The 20,338-nt window shown below is 38.4% G+C and overlaps 1 protein-coding gene across 1 annotated transcript in view; it reads left to right on the top strand.

Moving 5' to 3' along the window:
• Positions 1-20,338, top strand: part of rtel1 (regulator of telomere elongation helicase 1) — a 28,070-nt gene continuing 7,732 nt past the window's right edge. Inside the window, exons 1-26 of the mRNA XM_071543274.1 lie at positions 1-102; positions 1,672-1,870; positions 3,064-3,157; positions 4,465-4,546; positions 5,377-5,437; positions 5,811-5,886; positions 6,833-6,917; positions 7,627-7,692; positions 7,977-8,133; positions 8,651-8,689; positions 8,795-8,870; positions 9,102-9,199; positions 9,363-9,418; positions 10,661-10,732; positions 10,844-10,925; positions 12,462-12,594; positions 13,253-13,366; positions 14,017-14,057; positions 14,660-14,745; positions 14,932-15,009; positions 15,236-15,313; positions 16,319-16,465; positions 16,569-16,684; positions 17,211-17,334; positions 18,242-18,407; positions 18,763-18,917. Coding sequence (XP_071399375.1) covers positions 1-102; positions 1,672-1,870; positions 3,064-3,157; positions 4,465-4,546; positions 5,377-5,437; positions 5,811-5,886; positions 6,833-6,917; positions 7,627-7,692; positions 7,977-8,133; positions 8,651-8,689; positions 8,795-8,870; positions 9,102-9,199; positions 9,363-9,418; positions 10,661-10,732; positions 10,844-10,925; positions 12,462-12,594; positions 13,253-13,366; positions 14,017-14,057; positions 14,660-14,745; positions 14,932-15,009; positions 15,236-15,313; positions 16,319-16,465; positions 16,569-16,684; positions 17,211-17,334; positions 18,242-18,407; positions 18,763-18,917 — 2,583 coding nt within the window. The remainder of the gene's footprint in view (positions 103-1,671; positions 1,871-3,063; positions 3,158-4,464; positions 4,547-5,376; positions 5,438-5,810; positions 5,887-6,832; positions 6,918-7,626; positions 7,693-7,976; positions 8,134-8,650; positions 8,690-8,794; positions 8,871-9,101; positions 9,200-9,362; positions 9,419-10,660; positions 10,733-10,843; positions 10,926-12,461; positions 12,595-13,252; positions 13,367-14,016; positions 14,058-14,659; positions 14,746-14,931; positions 15,010-15,235; positions 15,314-16,318; positions 16,466-16,568; positions 16,685-17,210; positions 17,335-18,241; positions 18,408-18,762; positions 18,918-20,338) is intronic.

Below are 20,338 nucleotides of genomic sequence, written 5' to 3'. Positions count from 1 at the left end.
ATGCCTTCACTAACTCTGAAAGGAGTGGCAGTGAATTTTCCCTTTACGCCATATGAATGCCAGAAGGATTACATGAATAAAGTTATTGAATGTCTTCAAAATGTAAGTAATTAACAGTAACGGAGATAGATAGCATAGCAAGCTAGCAAACCAACTTGATAGTTTCCCCTCTAGCTGCAGCTTGTGTAAGCTTAATGAAACTGCGTAACGTTACAAAATGAGTCTGTTCTGTTCCTCTCTTTTCGGGTTGTATGTATCTCTACTACTTTCTAATCTACCAACTCTAGAGAAGTGTGCCAGCATCTTTATTTTCCTTCTTTACGAAGAAGTGCGCAGGAAGAAATGAACATGCATTCGTTTATTTTTAGCTTAAAAATGAAATGTGTTTTGCTTCCTTGGTGTATTTTTTAACAACCAGTCCATAGTATGACTTAAAAAAAACCTTGAGGTTTGAAGGCAAAGCTCGCTACAGACACCAAAGATGGATAAATCTGGCAATTTTGCCGTGCTTATTGGCAAAAGGTAAATACCAGGTAGAACATAATTGACATCTGACCAATCATTGTGATCCACTGTTCAATTCGGCATTTGTACAATACACCAAGCAGCACTTATGCTTGTGATTTGTTGACCCCCTCAAAACTGCAAGGTAGGTTAGGACAGTGGTTCTCAACGTGGGGTCCGGGGACCACCAGGGGTCCTTGAGGGGATTCCAGGGGGTCCACAGCAAATGGACCAATTGTTAAACTTCACCATTATTTCATTTACAAGAAGATAACACAATTAGAGAATGCAGAATAATGACTGTTTTGATCATAGTTTCACTGTTATCTCTCTACCTACAATACAGATAGTCTGGACAAAATCATATCTAGCAATACAAATATTCTCAGATTTGGGTCTGAGAGACAAAATCTCATCAAATGGGGGTCCGTGGCCCTAATGTGGACTAAATTAGGGGTCCTTGATATGAAAAAGGTTGAGCATCACTGGGTTAGGACTTAGGACCAAGGGTTTCTGGCCGGTCCAAACTTAAAGTCACACTGAAATGAAAAATAACTTTTTTGCCGTTTACAATCATTCTGGCATACAATATAATTACTTGACTTTTATTTATGCCAAAGACAAAAAATTGTTTTGCTATCAAAATCTCATTACTTTTACTTTCTGAAAAATCATTAGTGGTGACTTCATCACGAACCAGGAGGCATAGGTACATAAAAATTCCAGCCAATAAAACCATCACAGATGCCGTTTAATTGTAATATTAAGCTTCTTTTATATGTTTGGTGTTCCTTTTGTTGTGGAGCACTTTGTAACACTATTTTCAAAATGTGCTATAAAAAAAACGATTTATTCCAATAAAAAATGGTAACGAGCTGCGTGAGTCAACTTTTAAGGTTGAGAGATAGATAGGTTTTATTTAAATAAGAACTGCTTGGTGGATCACTTGTTAGCTGAATTTACTAGAAGAAGCTAATGATTTCTAAAAGGTCTCATAGCAAGTTCTACCAGGTATGCACCTTTGCCGATAAGCTAGGAAACATCAAATTACCAGATTTTTCTGAAAGGAGTTTGGTATGGCGTTCTCTCTATATGAAAGGATGAAACGCTGGGTGCCTTTTTTTAAAAACAACAAAACCGACATATATCTCTGCCTGCTTTTTCCAGAAAACAAATGGGATCCTGGAGAGTCCTACGGGTACTGGGAAAACCCTGTGCCTGCTGTGTGCCACCCTGGCCTGGAGGGAGCACTTCAAAGACACCATCTCTGCCCGCAAGATAGCGGAGAGGCTGGGCGGGACGGAGATGTTCCCCGACACGCCTCTGTCTTCTTGGGGGACGGCTGCTACAGATGGCGACACCCCAAGTATGCTCGTGTCACACTCGACTGCTGTTTCTCAATGTAGATTATTGTGTTTCATTGGGCTACGTTTACATACACAGAATTCCTGACTGTGCCAGTAAGTAAGTCGGGTAACTGCATCTCAGAAAACTCTGGGTTGAGAAATCTTGCCCTTAGAATTCTGACTTGAAGGTTATTTTTCTTAGTAAGAAGTCCGTGGCTTGGAAACATTTTACTCCTTTAGCTTTTTGGTTTTCACTGTCTGCACAAACTCCTTTCCCACCAGCCCTGACTCCAAACTTTCATCCACAATTGTTGGTTGTTCCCTGTGGGCATCATCAGTAAATTTCTAGGGCTGAGTTCATTTCTAGCTATGGCCCGGTGTTCTTGATGTCCGTGATTCATAACTAGGGCTGAAGAATTAATCGAAATTTTATCGAAATCGCAATATGACCTAGTGCAATTTTCAAATCGCAGGAGGTGCAAGATTTGTTAAAGGTGAAATGTGTGTCAAAATACCATTTTAAATTAAATATTGTGCTGCAGAGATGTCCTGGCCTACACCTCATATACTACAGACTTAAGAAAACATCTTTGTTTGGTACAGATTCCCCGCAAAAATCACACCATAATCAGTTTAATACGTTTTTAAATGAAAATGAGAATAATGATGTAAAAATTATCATTCCCTCTAATATCGCAAATCATATCGCAATTGCAATATCAGTCAAAATAATCGCAATTAGATATTTTTTCAACATCGTTCAGCCCTATTCATAACAGTTAAAAGTACAATTGCGTGGAACAACAGGTTGTTTGTCAGGAGAGTCAAGAAGATGGCACAGGTTCCTATTTGGGTCCTCATTTCTTTCCCCTGTATTAGCAGTAAGCTGCTATTGCTCTGTCAAAGAGGGAGGGCAAATGCTCTTTTAAGTGGTTTATTCATAACAGTGTGACTCAATCACAGGGTATGAAAGATTCATGAAAATACGCCTATACCCTGTACAATATCACAAGGACAGAATTATTCATTATTGGCACTTGGGAGAGAGAGAGAGAGATGTTTTGGCCAGACTACTATTATGTGGTTCTATAATGTTGAATTAGTCTGTCCCTGTACAATATCACAAAGACAGAATTATTCATTATTGGCACTTTGGAGAGAGAGATTATGTGGTTCTATAATGTTGAATTAGTTTGTCTTCTTTGTCTCACAGCCTTCTACACAGACGTTCCCAAGATCATATATGCATCCAGGACGCACTCTCAGCTCACTCAGGTTGTCAGCGAGCTAAAGAGCACTTCATACAGGTGAACACTGCTATTTCTTAACGATGCAGTATGTCAGAATGTGCTCAGTGATTATGCAACATGTATGACTTCTGTATTGATGTGTATGATTTGTAGGGTTCCCCGAAATGGATTTTGGAAGGCCAAGACCAATACTGATATTTTTGGATTGAAGCTGCCAGTAGCTGACATTTTGTGCCGATATTCAATAATAGCAATTTTTCCATTTTCATGCCCAAAAATTCCAAATATTCAGTGAACAGATTCAACAACAGATCCCGCTACTGTGATTTTCAATTGACATTTGGTCCAATGATTTCGAACATAATTTTGCCAAATAGCATTTTCTTTGATAGAAGAGACTATAGCGGAGGGATACCATTTAGGAGAGATACTTCCTGTTGGGGATTTTAGTGTAAACCAAAAATAGAAATGCAAAATGACAAAGGACCCAAGATTGATTTATTGTCTTAAAAGCGGGATCCGTTGTTGAATCTGTTCACAAACATGTTAAATGTCAGTTCTCAGGCTATTTTTGTGGCCTCATTCAAATGAATGGGAAGTAAAAATTCGAAGGTTTGGTTGAGAAGTAGAAACCCGCACACCGAAGTAATCTTTTTTTTGTATCGCATATCTTTATTGATTTTGAACACGGTACATCACTTTTCCAAAATGGGTTGGTTGCATCATTCAAGTCTCCCTTGAAACAACTTCCCTCCCTCCCACCCGCCCCCCCATGAACTCTGAGCCATCGATATAGATAAAAACAATGATGATAGTTTACAAAATGATAATAATGAACATAAATTACTTATATACATATACACATATATCCACATGCATAAATGCATACATATATGCCTGCATATCAATTTGAGAGAAAAAATAAAAAAAAGTTAGGATATCAGGTCTTGATTCCAAAAATGTAAGAAATGAATCCCATATTTTATGAAAAAGTAATCTTAAAGTAAAAATTCGAACCCTAAAAACTCATCCCAGCCGCATCCAATCTCGGTGATTAGTTTATATTATGGTTTTCATGGTGGTCAAGTGACTTGGCATTAAAAAGGTCTTAAAAATTCCTTCATTACTTAAGCTGGGACAAACCTGTTGTCACCCTGTTGTGCAGGAATCTGATCAACATGTCACATTGGCATCAATTTGTTCCATAGAAAACCAGTATAGTATTGATCAATTCTATAATATACCGTGTATGAAATCAATCAAACTGCATCATATGACACTGACTTTTTTTAGGCCACAATATTGGCAAACCCATATCTCGGTCTAACCCTAATGGTGGGTGAATGTCCCTCTGCTGATTTCAGGCCCAAGGTGTGTGTGTTGGGTTCAAGAGAGCAGCTGTGTATCAACCCAGAAGTCATGCGGCAGGAGAGCAACCACATCAAGGTACAGGAGCCGCAGTCTTTGTGATTTGTTCATCCCATCAGATCACATGATTGCTACAGGAATGTCTTTCCATTCCACTCTCCATCTGGAGGTTTTTGATAAAGTGAACAGCTAGTAATGCACATATCCAAAACCTAAAAATTCTGTACATTTTATCTGCAGCTGTAAATTTAATGTACTATGAATGTTTTTTTTTTTTTTTACAACATGCCTACAGCCTAGTTGTTTTTTTTTACATATGTATGGCCTTCTGTAGACCTGCTAATATGTTTACGATGCACATTTTATGGAAGCTGCAAAATCAAATATTTTCCTTCATATCATTTACACTGGATACATTCGCATTCATATCATACATACTTTCATAGGGTTAGGGGTGGATGCGGCGGCACAAATGAGCCACAGAGTCGGTACATCTCAAATTTGCAGATTTATTTATTTTATTCTGTCTGTATTATTATGTCACTGGTCAAATTGCAGACTGATTTGATATACCATACATAACATGCAGAGTCTTATAAAAAGCATTCAAAACTTTAGTTACCTTATTGAGTTTGTCTTCTCTTCAGTCGCAGGAAGAAATGCATGTGTGAAACAATCCCGAGAAACTTAACGTATTAGACACGGGTGATCTTAAAGGGGACATAACATCATTCCCGCTTCTTGGCGCAGCTTTATGGATTGATTTTAAGATTTCATAATTTAATTTTCATTATCATTTGCGGCAGTACGCCACAGACGGCCCTATGTAAGGGAAACACTGTATTAGTATTTGCTTCAAATGACCCAAATTCACGATGGGATAACAAAGATTTCATCTTATTTTCCAGGTTCATATGTGCAGAGCAAAGGTTTCTTCCAGGTCGTGTGTCTTCTACAATAATTTAGATGGTAATGTGTTAACACTTAATAAATACAGCAAATGCATAGATACATGAAAATACATAGATGCATGATATGGACATGTGTATGGTGTTCTCTGGATGGGAAATACATTAGATACATGACTTTACCTGCATTTTTAATGTATACATTGTGTACACAAAGCCATAAATCACAGAACTAAGACCACAGTGTTATTAAGATGGGGGGGGGGGGGCAGAAAGCAGCAGGGTTTATGGGAAATGTGGTCTTAAATGAAGAGAAACACTAGCAATGCGACTGGTATGAGATGAAGGCTGTCGTATTGTAATCGATATATTGATGTTTAAAATGCTACATGTAACACCCTTTTACATTTTTATTTTTATCTTATTTTCTTAAGAGAAAAGCACTGACAAAGACTTGGTGAATTCAATCCTGGACGTGGAAGACCTGGTCAAGTTTGGCAACAAACAGAGGTTTGATTTTTATTTCTTTTTTCCTCTCCTATTTGCCTTTTCATAAACTAATCTCTGTCCTGCTTTACTACAATACAAAGGGTCCCATTTAGCGTTGCTGGTAGAGGAGAATATTGTTAGACAGTATTAATGTCTCTAGAGTGTTGACATTGTGAGGAGTTGTTTTCTAGCTGCAGCCTTCATGTATATCAACCCCACTGGATATCCTCCGAAGTGACACCTGCACACATCACCAGCAAAAATACAGCATGATGCTTATTAGGGCTGAACAATTAATCGAAATTTTATCAAAATCGCAATATGGCCTACTGCAATTTTCAAATCGTAGGAGGCACAATATTTGTTAAAGGCGAAATGTGTGTCAAAATACCATTTTAAATTAAATATTGTGGTGCTGCAGAGATGTCCTGGCCTACACATCATATTCTATAGACTTAAGAAAACATCTTTGTTTGGTACAGATCCCTGCAAAAATCACACCATAATCATTTTAATACGTTTTTCAATGAAAATGAGAATAATGATGTAAAAATGATCATTCCCTCTAATATTGCAAATCATATCGCAATTGCAATATCAGTCAAAATAATCACAATTAGATATTTTTTCAAAATCGTTCAGCCGTAATGCTTATTAATTCATTCACATTGCAGTTTGGAATGAAAGGTGCTAGAAGCACTCCAGGAAGCTGGATACACAAAAGTTTGACTTTTTTTTTCCTCGCTATAGATATTTAAGTGCAGTTTAAAAATGTTTGGATATATTGACTTATTGTATGATGCGTTTATCACATGATGATGGATGCATGATGTTCTATCTCATGCTCCTGTTTGTTTTTATGTCCTTGGTGCTGCGGCTTTGTCTTCCCTGTAGGGACAAAAAGGTTTATCTTCATTTTTTGCATGCAATATGTGCATTTTAATTCATAGGAGCTTTTTTTCTGTAGGGTCTGTCCTTACTACCTGTCCCGTTCATTGAAACAGCAAGCAGACATCATATTCATGCCTTACAACTACCTCCTGGATCCAAAGGTAAATGTCAGATTGCTGTTGATGAGGAGCCATGGCTTCATTCCAGATTTGTCTCTGTGAGCTTTGGAGAAAGTGCAATGTGTCTACCAGTTTCAAGGGCTCTGTAAGAGCTGCTGTATGGAAGTTGCTGAGGTGGACTTAGAGCGCAAACAAGTAGAGGTGCACCAGTACCAATTTTTCAGAGCTGAAATTAGTATTTTATTAAAGGATAATTCTGGTTATTTTTAACCTGGGCCTTATTTTCCTACTTTTCCCATCATGATCCTGACCTCTGAACATGTCATCGTACAGAAATCGTAAACTAGACCAAGGCAGCAGGTCCATGTTCACCACAAACACAAAGAAAGAAATAGAAATATATCTCTTTGCCGTTTTTGGTAAGCATTGATGAGCAGTCTGCCTCAAAAAAATGCTTTTTTATTATAAAGATAGCTAAAAAAACCCATCTATACACAGATATTAGTGGTGCAACTCCACATATGTACATGTTGCTTCCAGCTTGGTATCCATTAAATAGCTAGTTTGTGTGATTCTTTCAGAGTGCCGTCTCTTAGCATTATTAATGATAATGCAAGAATATGAAGTGTTTGTGTTAACAATAGCAGTATTGCATCATAAATTGCATATTTTACAGAGATTTTGTCATGGTTGCTGCACCCTCAAATCCAAAGAAACTGCTTGTATTCTTTTCCCTGCATGTGTTGGACAGAGCCGCAGAGCGCACAATATCGAGCTGAAAGGGGCAGTGGTCATCTTTGATGAGGCTCACAACGTGGTAAGACACCACATCTCCCTGACACATTGCAATCTATAGAGGTCATAGGTAATTAATAGGCACTATACATTCAAATTGGAATTGACAATTGCATCCTGTGGTGTTGTCAAATATGATGGAGATATCTTGTAGAGTGCAGGATTCTCCAGGGAAAAAGAGCAGTTCAGTGTCAGCGAGGTTGAGTTTAAGGTTGGGGCCAGACGTCCAACTGGATATGTCAAATTTGCAGGCAGAATTATTTTCTTCAACCTGTCAGAGGAAAGATGTTTCTACTCTGTCTGCAGGAGAAGATCTGTGAGGAGTCGACATCATTTGACTTGACTCCCTATGATCTGGCCTCAGCCATTGCCGCTGTGGACAAACTGCTGGCAGACCAGGCTAAAGAGGCAAGCAGAGGAGACTCTGTCACTGAAGACTTCAATGTGGAATCCCTCAACTCTGGTTAGGATTGCCGTTGGTTTTCTTATGAAGTATAGCACATCAGACACGCTAGGGCTGGGCGATATGGACAAAATCAAATATCACAATATTTTTGACCAAATACCTCGATATCGATATTGCGACAATATTGTAGAGATGACTGTTGGTGCTTTCACAAAATATTTACACAATGAGATTTTTGATAAATAATCATCAGTAATGTGGATGTAATGACTAAGTGGGTAAAGGCAAATAATAGAACAGCTAGAACAGTCTGGTAAGTTCAGAAAATGACATCACTTTACTGTAATGCAGCCTTTAAAACCAGGAAAAGACAACACTTATGCCATATCACGATATTACGATATCCAAAATCTAAGACGATATCTAGTCTCATATCGGGGGGGGGGGGGGGGGGGGGGGGGGGGGGATTCATTGCATTTGGTTGACATGATATTGAAACTATGATTTGTTGACTGATTAAACAAAAAGTTTTTAAAGTAATAAAATGTTCAACTGATAATGTTTTTTGTTGCAGGTTTAAAAATTGATATAACCACGATTGCTAAAATTAAACGTAAGTATTTTTGGTCACAATAAACAAGAAAAATATTTCCGAAGAATTATTTGTGCAGTAGAGTAGGTACCATTTCTACTTCATGAACTAGATTTGGTTTTACAGAGATACTCCTGGATCTGGAAGCTGCCATTGACTCCTATGACGTTTCAAATGACAAGGGGATCACAAAGCCTGGAAGGTACACCAGATGGTGCTGTTAGATAATGAGCAGGTTTCAGTTTTTTCCATATATCTGTCATATTGTGAGAAAACTAAGCTGATGCAATAGAATGGTAATACACTATATTGCAATCAATAGAAAGTTGGTTTAAACCCTATTTAAGATTGTATCCACTTTTCACTATCTGCCTCTCTCTGTCTTTCTCTCTCACACACACACACACACACACACACACACACACACACTCAGCTTCATTTATGAGCTATTCCAGAGGGCTCACCTGACCTACGACACCAAGACCCCCATCTATGAAGCTCTGGATCAGATCACTAGCTACTTGGCAGGACGTCAGTATTGTGTTTTTTTTCCCGTGCACATTTTGCATGTTTTTGTTTACACATCACCTCTGTGGTCACATATTACTTCATTCAGAGTGCATCAGATTTTCTGGTGTATGGTATGTGTTTATCGTTTGCCTATGGGATATGTGACATCTATGCTTCTCAACAGAGACAGGAATATTCTTGAACACAAGTGGATTGCAGAAACTGGCTGATATCATACAGGTGGGGCCTTGGTGAAATTGAAGGTGGTCCGTGTAACATTTTTAAACATCAGTATATATGGCTTTGCTTCTGAGAACAATGCCTTCTGATGTAGAGCTGGGAAATATAACATAACCGCTGATATTCCTCCATATGTACGTTTATTTTAGCCATTAGCCTTTATGCACGGTTTGTCCTTAAGGGCTTCCGTCGCCCAGTAGTTTTGCTGTGTGTGTTCACAAAATGTGTTGCGGTGTCGGTCACCCTCTAGTGGTCGGAAAATCGCTTAGTGTAGCTTTAAGAGAAACATAAAATTTCCAATATCTTTGTGCAAACAGTTAAAGAGCTGCAAAACAGAAATTGTTCTGACTTTAGTGTTCAAGGATACAATTATTTTCTTTTTTCTTTTTTCACAAATAAGATTTTTTTTTAGCTCTAAACTTTTTTCTGAAAAATGTGGTGGGGGCGTCCTGGTGGCTCAATGGTGGGTAACACTTGACAATAAGGGTCACTAAGTTTTAATGAACAGTTAACTAATGTCTGGTAATCATTTACTAATGGTGTTCATGTTAACTAAGGTATTAATTTATACATTATTTAATAGTCATCTTTATAAACTATAAACTATTAAATAATGTATAAATGAATACCTTAGTTAACATGAACACCATTAGTAAATTACAAATTAGTTAACTGTTAATTAAGGGTTAGTTAACTTAGTGACCCTTATTGTAAAGTGTTACCCAGTGGTCTAAGGTATGTACCATGTAACCAAGATGTCCTGGGTTTGAATCTGGCCCAGGACCTTTGTTGCATGTCCCCCTCTCTCTTCCAATCTTTATGTCTATCTCCACTGTCAGCTATCAGTTAAAGGCAAAAATGTTGGAGCTTTAAATAATAAACAAGAATTTACAATAACTGCTGGAATATCATTAGCTTCATGATGAAATTACATAAATAGTAAAACATGAATAAATGTTTGTAGACCAAAGCTCTTAATACTACTACCATAAACTAATATCAACTTTTTATTTTCTATTCTTTTAATCTTGTTTGACTCGGTAACTTTGTACTCTATAGTACAAAGTTAGCTACTGTACAGTGCATCTAGTATTGTGATAATGAACACATTTTTAAAAAAGTGGACACAACTCGTCATCGAACCAATTGATTATACAGCAATTAAACAGCAATTTGAGTTTACGGTTTACCACAGGGACAGTAATTATTCCCTTTGGTCACTCATATTTCCTTTTCTTGTAGCTGGTGTTCTGTGGTGAGCCACAAGAGGGGAATAAAGGAACACACATGCAGGCCAACACTGCTCAATTCAAGGTTGGTATTTTTTTTAAAAAGCCATGACCAGCCCATTGATTGAGTATCTGTACGCTCTTACTAGTTATGCATACGATGACATGATCTATTATGTATGGTTGTCTTCCACAGGTTCATATCCACCGGGACACCAGCCATCACAAGAAAAAACAAAACTCTGATGTATGGGCTTCATCTTCGTCAAAAAAACAAGGTAAATTGACTGGATTTCCCTACTTTTGGGAGCTGCTACTTGATCCCCTAGACTTCCAGCTGTTGAGCTATACTACCCATTCCCATACCTTCAAACTGCATATAGGGACATGAAAAAGGGATCTATGAGTTTGTCTCACTCTGGGTAAGTAGGAAAAAAAACCCAAAAAACAAACTATCCCTTTAATCTGGTCATCTCACATTAAGGACAAAGCTAAGAGATTTTAGGAAGCAGACATACTCAAAATTTTTACTAAATGCACGTTTAGCCTAAATTATTCAACACTTTATATCACCTTACTGTTTCTTTGCAGACAAATATGCCAATATTGCCTTGAAAATATCTGAATGACCTAGGTTGTTATGACAGTACATAATATACCCTTATGTCTCCTTAGATTATGGTTTCAGAATAATGAACTAGTAAGGGTTTATAAATTGACATACATAGGGTTATAACTGCCTTCTGATGCAAAGCATGCCCTTGTTATTGTCTCATTTAAGTTTCTTTCGAAGGAAACAAACAGTATTTACTGGTAAGTGATGGTTATTTGCTATGATATCCGTTTCCTTAGCTGTATTTATTTTACAGTACTGTCTCCTTCATATGAGGTTAGCGATAAATTTTGAGTTAATGAGCTGAGCGATTCCTTTCCTTCTACATGTTCCCACTTGATAACATCATTCATGAACATAATGTCTCATTCTACCGCTGTGCAGTCAATTCCCAGTTGCACCTGTTGGAATCAAACGATTTCCTTACAGATATCAAGTGCTGATGCCTCTCTCACACCTCCAGCTTATTCAGAATGTAGCAGCTAAACCAAGAGACCAGATATCCCAAGTTTAAGCATCTCTAAACTGGTTGGATTTAGAGTTGGTTTTATGATTCTACTGATCACATTTAAAGCACAGCTACGTCTGGCCCCTAGCTATATTGCAAACCTCTTAGTTCCCTGTTAGTTTTAGCCTTCCTGACTGTCCTAGATTCAAGACTAAAGGTGATTGATTTTGACTGTCCCTCAGTTTAGGCTCAAGACTAAAGGTGATTGATTCTGACTGTCCCTCAGTTTAGGCTCAAGACTAAAGGTGATTGATTTTGACTGACTCAGTCTAGACTAAGGGTGATTGATACTGTCCTCAGTCTAGACTCAACACTAAAGGTGATTGATTTTGACTGACTCAGTCTAGACTAAGGGTGATTGATACTGTCCTCAGTCTAGACTCAAGACTAAAGGTGATTGATTTTGACTGACTCAGTCTAGACTAAGGGTGATTGATACTGTCCTCAGTCTAGACTCAAGACTAAAGGTGATTGATTTTGACTGACTCAGTCTAGACTAAGGGTGATTGATACTGTCCTCAGTCTAGACTCAAGGCTAAAGGTGGTTGATTCAGACTGTCCCTCAGTCTAGACTCAAGGCTAAAGGTGGTTGATTCAGACTGTCCCTCAGTCTATTGTTGACTCGCCTGCATCGCCCTTGAATAAACATGGTTAAGTGAGTGTGTGCAACTGTGTGTTTCTTTGCACTTTCAGGCAACATCCTGAGTTACTGGTGTTTCTCGCCTGGCTTCAGCATGCAGGATCTGGTGCGTCAAGGTGTACGCAGCATCATTCTGACCAGTGGTACCCTGTCTCCTCTTTCCTCCTTCACCTCTGAAATGCGGATGTAAGTTTGTCCTTCACAGCTTACTTGCTTATATAAAGCCATCCCTATTAGACCAGTGGGAGTGATATATTGGTTTGCCAATATAAAATTAATATATAATTTTTATTAAAAATGGGATGTGATCCAGTCACTGTCATCATCCCCTGATATACTGGATATGATGAAGTTTGATTACATAATTTATTGTAGAATTGTTCAGTGCTACAGTGGTTGTCTATGGGAAGCCCTGAATTGACACATTTTGACACAGTATGTATAAATGTTTTGGGTTTTATTATTATTATTATTATTATTATTATTATTATTATTATTATTATTATTGTTGTTTTAATGAAGAGTTTCAGTGTCCCATTCTGTCTAAATGCTGTTTCAGAGGATTTTCCACCCTGCCTAGAAAAAAACATTGAATATCCAATTTGGATATTTTTGGCATGGAAATGGTAAAATATAAAGATATTGAATTTCAGCACAAAATGCGGGCTGTCAGCAGCTGTGATCCAGAAATATTGGTATCAGTATTGGCCTTCAAACACCATATCAGCCAAACCATAATCACAATTCCATTTTCTCGCATCAACATAGAGAAAGCTTAACATCTTGGCTGCTAGGCTATCTTGGATTAAAAATGTTTTTTGTTTCTACCATTTCCCATTTTCAGCCCCTTCCCTGTTAGCCTGGAGAACAGCCATGTGATTCAACGTGACCAAATCTTTGTTACCGTCATTGATCGAGGGCCAGATAGGGTGCAGTTAAGTTCAGCATTTGATAGAAGGTAAGTATTACTGTGAACGGACAAGCCTCTATGCATCATGCAATACTTTTTAACTGTATATCACCACCCTCATTTGGGTGTGAGTAATTGCAAATTAGTCACTGACTATGGAAAAAAAAAAAAACCTGACTATGTTTTCACATCTAGTTGGGTTAGTGTGTGATCACACCCACAGTTCATTTTCACTGGTCGGAACCATAGTGGAAAATGTAAGGTTCACACTGCCAAGCAAACCTGGGCATTGTAAACAAGAGTCACATGGACTTATGAGTAGCTTGTTTATTGGATATGTTTCTGGTAATCTGTCATCCCGCGAAGTTGGAGATTTTGGCAGCAGAGGGGAGTCGAACCAAATTTTATTCCACTCCCTTTAACTTTAGCTAAGTATGATGGTCTTGTCTGCTCTCTTTGTCATAATTTACCATCTCTAGTGTTCACACCAGTTAAACACATGAGGGATTGGCTGAATATAAGCATCAGCCCAGACTGTGGTTTGCCGTCGGTTCATTTTGTTATGCGTTCAGGAATGACTGAACTCATAAACTTCATTGGAAGTGGAGCGCTTTACTTCAACAATGCAATAGGCTACCAATTACCATAGAATTTAAATACTGATGCATTTAAAATGGTAATTTTTTCTTACGTGACAGGTTTGTCCCTGAAAACATGGCATCTTTAGGCAACACTGTTGGTAAGAGACATTCATTTATTTCAGTCATGTTATATACTCGGTTTCTAAAGACATGCTTTTCCAGCTAATACAATCACTATTGTTGCTAATAGGTAACTAAGTAGTACTCATGATTTAACTTGCAAACCCATAACATTCTGTGTGACTGTGAGGCATGTAGATTAGTGCTGCAACTAACGATTATTTTCATTGTCGATTAATCTGTCAATTATTTTCTCAATTAATCGATTAGTTGTTTGGTCTATAAAATGTCAGAAAATGGTGAAAAATGTGGATCAGTGTTTCCCAAAGCCCAAGATGATGTCCTCAAATGTCTTGTTTTGTCCACAACCCAAAGATATTCAGTTTACTGTCATAGAGGAGGAAAGAAACCAGAAAACATTCACATTTAAGAAGCTGGAATCAGAGAATTTTGACTTATTTTTCTTAAAAAATTACTCAAACCGATTAATTGATTATCAAAATAGTTGGCGATTAATTTAACAGTTGACAACTAATCGATTAATGGTTGCAGCTCTAATGCAGATGTGTTCAACATTTTGTGTCTTCATGCATCACATGAATGTCACTCATTACCTTGATAAAAAAAATCTTCTTTTCAGTCAACCTGAGCCGGGTGGTTCCTCATGGTCTCTTGGTGTTTTTTCCCTCCTACCCTTTGATGGACAAAACCCTGGAGTTCTGGAGAGTGAGTTGAAATACAGAGTGACCTATACGGAAATTCATCATTAGGTTCTGTGAAGAGATTTGCTGCGTTCCAATTGATTTCTAAATTTAATTCCGGGACTGACACCATTCTGATGTATTGGATGTCCCCTTGTGTTTTTTTTTTTAATGTTGTGTGCAGCTAACAGGCTATATGGTCTTTCACCAGGCAAACGGACACGCAGACCGCATTGAAAACATGAAGCCAATGTTTGTTGAACCTAGGGGAAAGGGCACCTTCACAGAGGTCAGTGCAGTTTTATTTAATCTTCATGTGCATGGCAATGAAACCTGTATCTACTCCACTGACAGGTCTTTTTCAAATACCTTAGCCAACCGCGTTCATTTACATTAAGGAGAGTCAATTCCCTGATTCTTTGGATGTCTTAGAATACTTAGTGGCAACAATTTCTGAAGACATTGTTTTAAATGAGCACTCACAACAACAAATGATCTCGCCTCCCTGTTTTTAGGTTATCGATGGCTATTACCACAAAGTCACCGATCCAACATCCAAAGGAGGCAGCTTCTTTGCTGTGTGTCGGGGGAAGGTGAGGTTACTGGGTGTCAGCGAGACTTGAAAAAGTCGTAAATAAAATGTCTTAAATTATATTATCTAAACTCAAGGCCTTTTAAAAGATCTTGAATACAGTTTAATGGAGCATTTTATGTATAAAATTCAGTTACAGATGTCTTAAAAACCTTGTGTCTGGTTTTTCTGGTGGCAAATCAGCCCAGTCATGCAGACCTATAGTGTATTCTGACAGTTATACAGTTTTTAATTTTCATGTTTATTTCAATTGTGAAACTGATCTTACATTTCATTCTAACTGGCATTAGAACATGGCCAGTAAAAGGGTAAGGTCTAGGTAAACCGCAGACACAACTGTCCCAGAGACAACTGAGATATATGTGCTCAGGTGCCCCTTTTTAATGAATTTGACAAGCTCCCCTCTGAGAAGCACTGTAGAATGCCCAGAGCTTTTATTCCACAGGCTATTGCCCTGATAAATTCTTAACTATAACACACCTCTCCACTATTGCATTTTAGTATTTTAAGTTTTTCAGGATTGTGTCTTCATTGTGTCTTGCATGTCCCCTTTGAAAGAAAAAAAAAGTTTAGCAGATTTGTCAAATCCATTTTTTTAATTAATGCATTGTTAAAAGTCAGCTTAAAATACTCATTGGCATATTGGAAGATTTTCCATATGGCTGGACTACCATTGGAGTGTGAATGATGTGAGAGGATGATTTTGATTTATTGCTGTGGTCGATATCATCTTCTCCAGAAATTGGGTTAAATGTGTTTTCTACATTGCGTCTAGCCTGTCAAGGAAAATTCACCATCATAATTTAGGCTATAAGGTCTTATCATAAGTGATTAGCATCTGTGTATATACCTTTGTACCTTGTTTCATTTTCATACAGTAATAAATGGGCTGATTTGATTTTTGGTGTAAGTGTAGGACTCTCCTAACGGACGTCACCTAACAAACTGTTTACTAGACAAACATAGATATCCATATGATATGTATATTCATTTCTTCATGTGTCAGGCTAGCGAGGGGCTGGATTTCGCAGATACCTTTGGCCGGGGGGTCATCATCACAGGGCTTCCTTTCCCCCCTAAGATGGACCCGAGGGTGATCCTGAAGATGCAGTTCTTGGATGAGATGAGCCGGAAGAAGGTTCCTGGGGTGAAGGTGAGGTGGAAGCTCCTCAGTGGGCTTCAGGGCGTTTTGGTGGCATATTCTTTATGTGGTTTCCTGGTTATTCTCCCTCTCTTACCATATGTGTGTGTGCCAGTACCTTTCTGGGCAGGACTGGTACAAGCAGCAGGCTTTCCGGGCTGTGAACCAGGCCGTCGGTAGAGTCATTCGCCACAGAGAGGATTATGGCGCCGTCTTCCTGTGTGACCAGAGGTGAGGCACTGTGATGTCATTAGTCAATAATAGATAATTCCATTGCTTATTCTAAGTTAGAAAATGTTGTCTGGATTGGGATGAAGGACAGGAAGCAACAGAGTTTATGGGAAATGTCTTAATTTCAAGAAATACTAGCACAAACAATACAACTGCTGTGAGAGAGGCTACCAGTGTTCTTGACCATGGTCTCATTTGTTTACAGTAATTATACCAAGGTATCACAGTTAATGTGACAATGATATATTGATGGTTAAATATGCTACACAGAGAAGGCTACCTTTAAATTGTTTCAAACTGTGCTGACATTCCAGGCAGTCATCTTTTGATAGGTTTGAGCTGAAGCAGCATTTATTTAAAAATGTATTTTTGAGGGTATAGATTTGAATACCTGGACCAACTGGGAAAAACTAGAACTAGCAGACTGTGGTTGTACCAGGCAGCTCCCAGTGTGTGTGTATGGGACTCTGTGAATGTGAAGGGTGTTGCTGGAAAACAAAAAAAACCCCATTTGATTTCCCCACAGATTTAAAAACTCAGATGCCCGAGCCCAGCTTCCGTCATGGTTGAGGCCTTATGTGCGGCAATACGACAACTTTGGGAACGTGGTCCGTGATGTCACTCAGTTCTTCCGGGTTGCACAGAAAATGGTAGGTTTTGGTAGGTGTAATCACACAATTCACAGAAACGGCACACCTCCCCCCCATTACAGGTGCACTGTGAGATAAATGCTTGGTGAAGTTTAATATACGGTGAAAGTTCAAGTGTTAACTTCAACTTTGTGTCAACAATACTGTCAACTTTGTAACTTTCACTGGTTGAAAAATAAGCCACAAATTTGCTCTTCGATATGATTACAACAATAGAAGCTTGTCTGCCAAAAACGATAGAATGCCATATGTCTCAAATTGTGACTAGTCTCTGCAAAATTTGTGTAGCAATATACAGGTGATATATTGACTTTTGTTGTATGTTGTCAGGAGATACTGAATAATATTAAAAGACACTTGTGGGTTATGTGTCATTGCCCAGTGTCAAGGCTGTGTAACGAAAAAAACACTTTGATTTCAGTCAGTTACACCAAGCAAACAAATGTGTCTTTTTGCCAAATAACACAAAGAGAAAGTTTCCTACCCCAGCTTTAAAGACGGAACAGAAGTAGTCTCTAACATCACGTGATCAGAGCTAGAAAAAAATCTCACTGTCACTGTTTTTCTGTTTGGAGCATTATAGCCTTATAGCCTACTACAATAATGATGGGAAAAATGGGAAAAGTGGTGGATAATTCAGTGACTGTGTACTGGCATTTAATGATGCAAGTACCTAATGCCTTTGGCAACAAGTTGAATACTGACAATTGTTACAGATGTAACTATAGTTGTTGGATTTCTGGTTTGGCTCCCTAAACCAGTGAGTCACAAAGTGGGATCTAGGGACCCCCATGGGTCCTTGATGGGTCTCCGGGGAGTTGCCAGCAAAATGGGGAATAATTTAATCTCGCCATTGTTATGCTTTAACATAATGATTGCTGAGGTCGATTGTGTTTAAATGTTACAGAGGCCTCCGGTAGAGAAGAAAGCTGCAGCGGAGAGCTGTGGTACAGTGGCTTCTCCAAAAAGCCAGCTCTCCAGCTTCACGTCTTGCTCGTCCTCCCAAAGCTCCCGCACCCAGAAGGCTAAGGTGCTGGATGCCCACCTTCCCAGTCTGAAGAGGAGAAGACTGAGTGAGTATATTTTATAGATACATTTCAATTCTACTAGCTGTTCCACCCACAGCACGGATAAAGATATACAGATATACAGGTATTTACTTTGCTTAAATTTGATAGAGAACATTGTTCCATATGATCTTTCCTATGTAATGCTAAAAGTATGAGAGGACAGAGTTCAAACTAAACTACGCCCACAAAATTTGTACTCTGTTACAGATATGATTTCAAATATAACAAAGCTACTGAAAAAGCACAAGTGCTCAAGTGCTGTTCTGTGGCTGGTCTGTAGAGGACTGCAGGTGAAAAAAAAAAAAAAAAAAAAAATCATTCCTTCATTGGTTCCCTCTTGGCTCGTCTTTGTTGTCAGATGAACAGCCAGGAGCAGATGGGATGGCCAGGCTTTGTATAGAGTATGAGGCCGAGATGCAGGGCAGCCAGAGGAGACCAGTCGGCCTGCTGGATGCCCTGGAGAACAATGACCAACACAATGGAGATGACGAGGGTTTTGTGGGAGAGGAGAAGGTATGGTTTTATAAAAGTCACCTTGTTGTCGTCTTTAAAGGAATAGTTCACCCAAAAATGAAAATTCAGTCATTATCTACTCACCCCCATGCCAGTAGAAAATCAGGTAAAGTTTGTTAGTCCATACAGTAGTCCCGGAGCTTGCCAGATGAAGTATGTTGCGCTGGAGACCTGTCTTTACAGTTCAAAAAATAACAGAAAATAACCATAAAATGGCTCCATGCAGCTCTTCCAGGATAACCCAAGTCTCTTGAAGCCAACAGATCCCAAAGTGACTTGAAAAGACCGACATTTATACCATTATTTAGCTAAAATCACCACTCTGGCTGTAGTTTTCAGGGTTAGGGTTAGGGTTGCAGGGTGCGTTTTCTGGAGAAAACGCACCATTCTAATTAGAGTTAGGGCTGGGCGATATATCAATATTATATCGATATCGTGATATGAGACTAGATATCGTCTTAGATTTTGGATATCGTAATATCGTGATATGGCATAAGTGTCTTTTCCTGGTTTTAAAGGCTGCATTACAGTAAAGTGATGTCCTTTTCTGAACTTACCAGACTGTTCTAGCTGTTCTATTATTTGCCTTTACCCACTTAGTCATTATATCCACATTACTGATGATTATTTATCAAAAATCTCATTGTGTAAATATTTTGTGAAAGCACCAATAGTCATCCCTACAATTTTGTCAATATCGATATCGAGGTATTTGGTCAAAAATATTGTGATATTTGATTTTGTCCATATCGCCCAGCCCTACTGACAACTGAACATTTAGCCCACTTCGTAGAAAATACCGAGATATATATCGTGTATCGTCATTCAGCCTAAAAATACCGAGATATGATTTTTGGTCCATATCGCCCAGCCCTAGTTAGAGTAAGGCATTACTCCGATTAAGATGTTTGCATGACTCAGCAATTTTTGAATCCCGTTTACATGCTACTTGTGGTTATTCGATTATTTGCAGAATTGTGGGTAGTTTCTGAATCCGGTCCGCCACTTTATACTTCTGTTGTCCCGCCATCAGCAAATTCTACCACAACAAGTGACAACTGTGCTGTGCTCCCATTTGAGCAACTTGGTCAGAGTTGAAGAAATGCGATTAAGCTGTATATGCCTTCATAATGTGATAAAAATCACAGTACTCCACATATCTTACTGCAGCTATGGTTACTCTATGACCATAATTGCATTAACATAATAATAACAAAAAATACCATACCTTTAACAAATTTAGCTTTATTTTCCTGATGACTTTCTTTAAAGCTACCTCTAGATAAATCCATATCATAAATTACAGAATTTTTTAGACCACAGCACATGAATGGTAAAGTATGTTTTTTTTTTTTTTTGTATTACATGTATGCAATGTTATTTTCAAGAGGAGTATAATATTTGTTTGTATGATTGTGCTT

Source organism: Centroberyx affinis, unplaced genomic scaffold (genome assembly GCF_046629955.1).
Source record: "Centroberyx affinis isolate AG114_WGS23_722 - 3 ecotype Tasmania unplaced genomic scaffold, CSIRO-AGI_Caff_v1 ptg004278l_1, whole genome shotgun sequence".
In the NCBI taxonomy this organism is placed as follows: Eukaryota; Metazoa; Chordata; class Actinopteri; order Beryciformes; family Berycidae; genus Centroberyx; species Centroberyx affinis.
The sequence above is the reverse complement of the archived record's forward strand: the minus strand, read 5'-3'. Positions and strand labels throughout refer to the sequence as shown.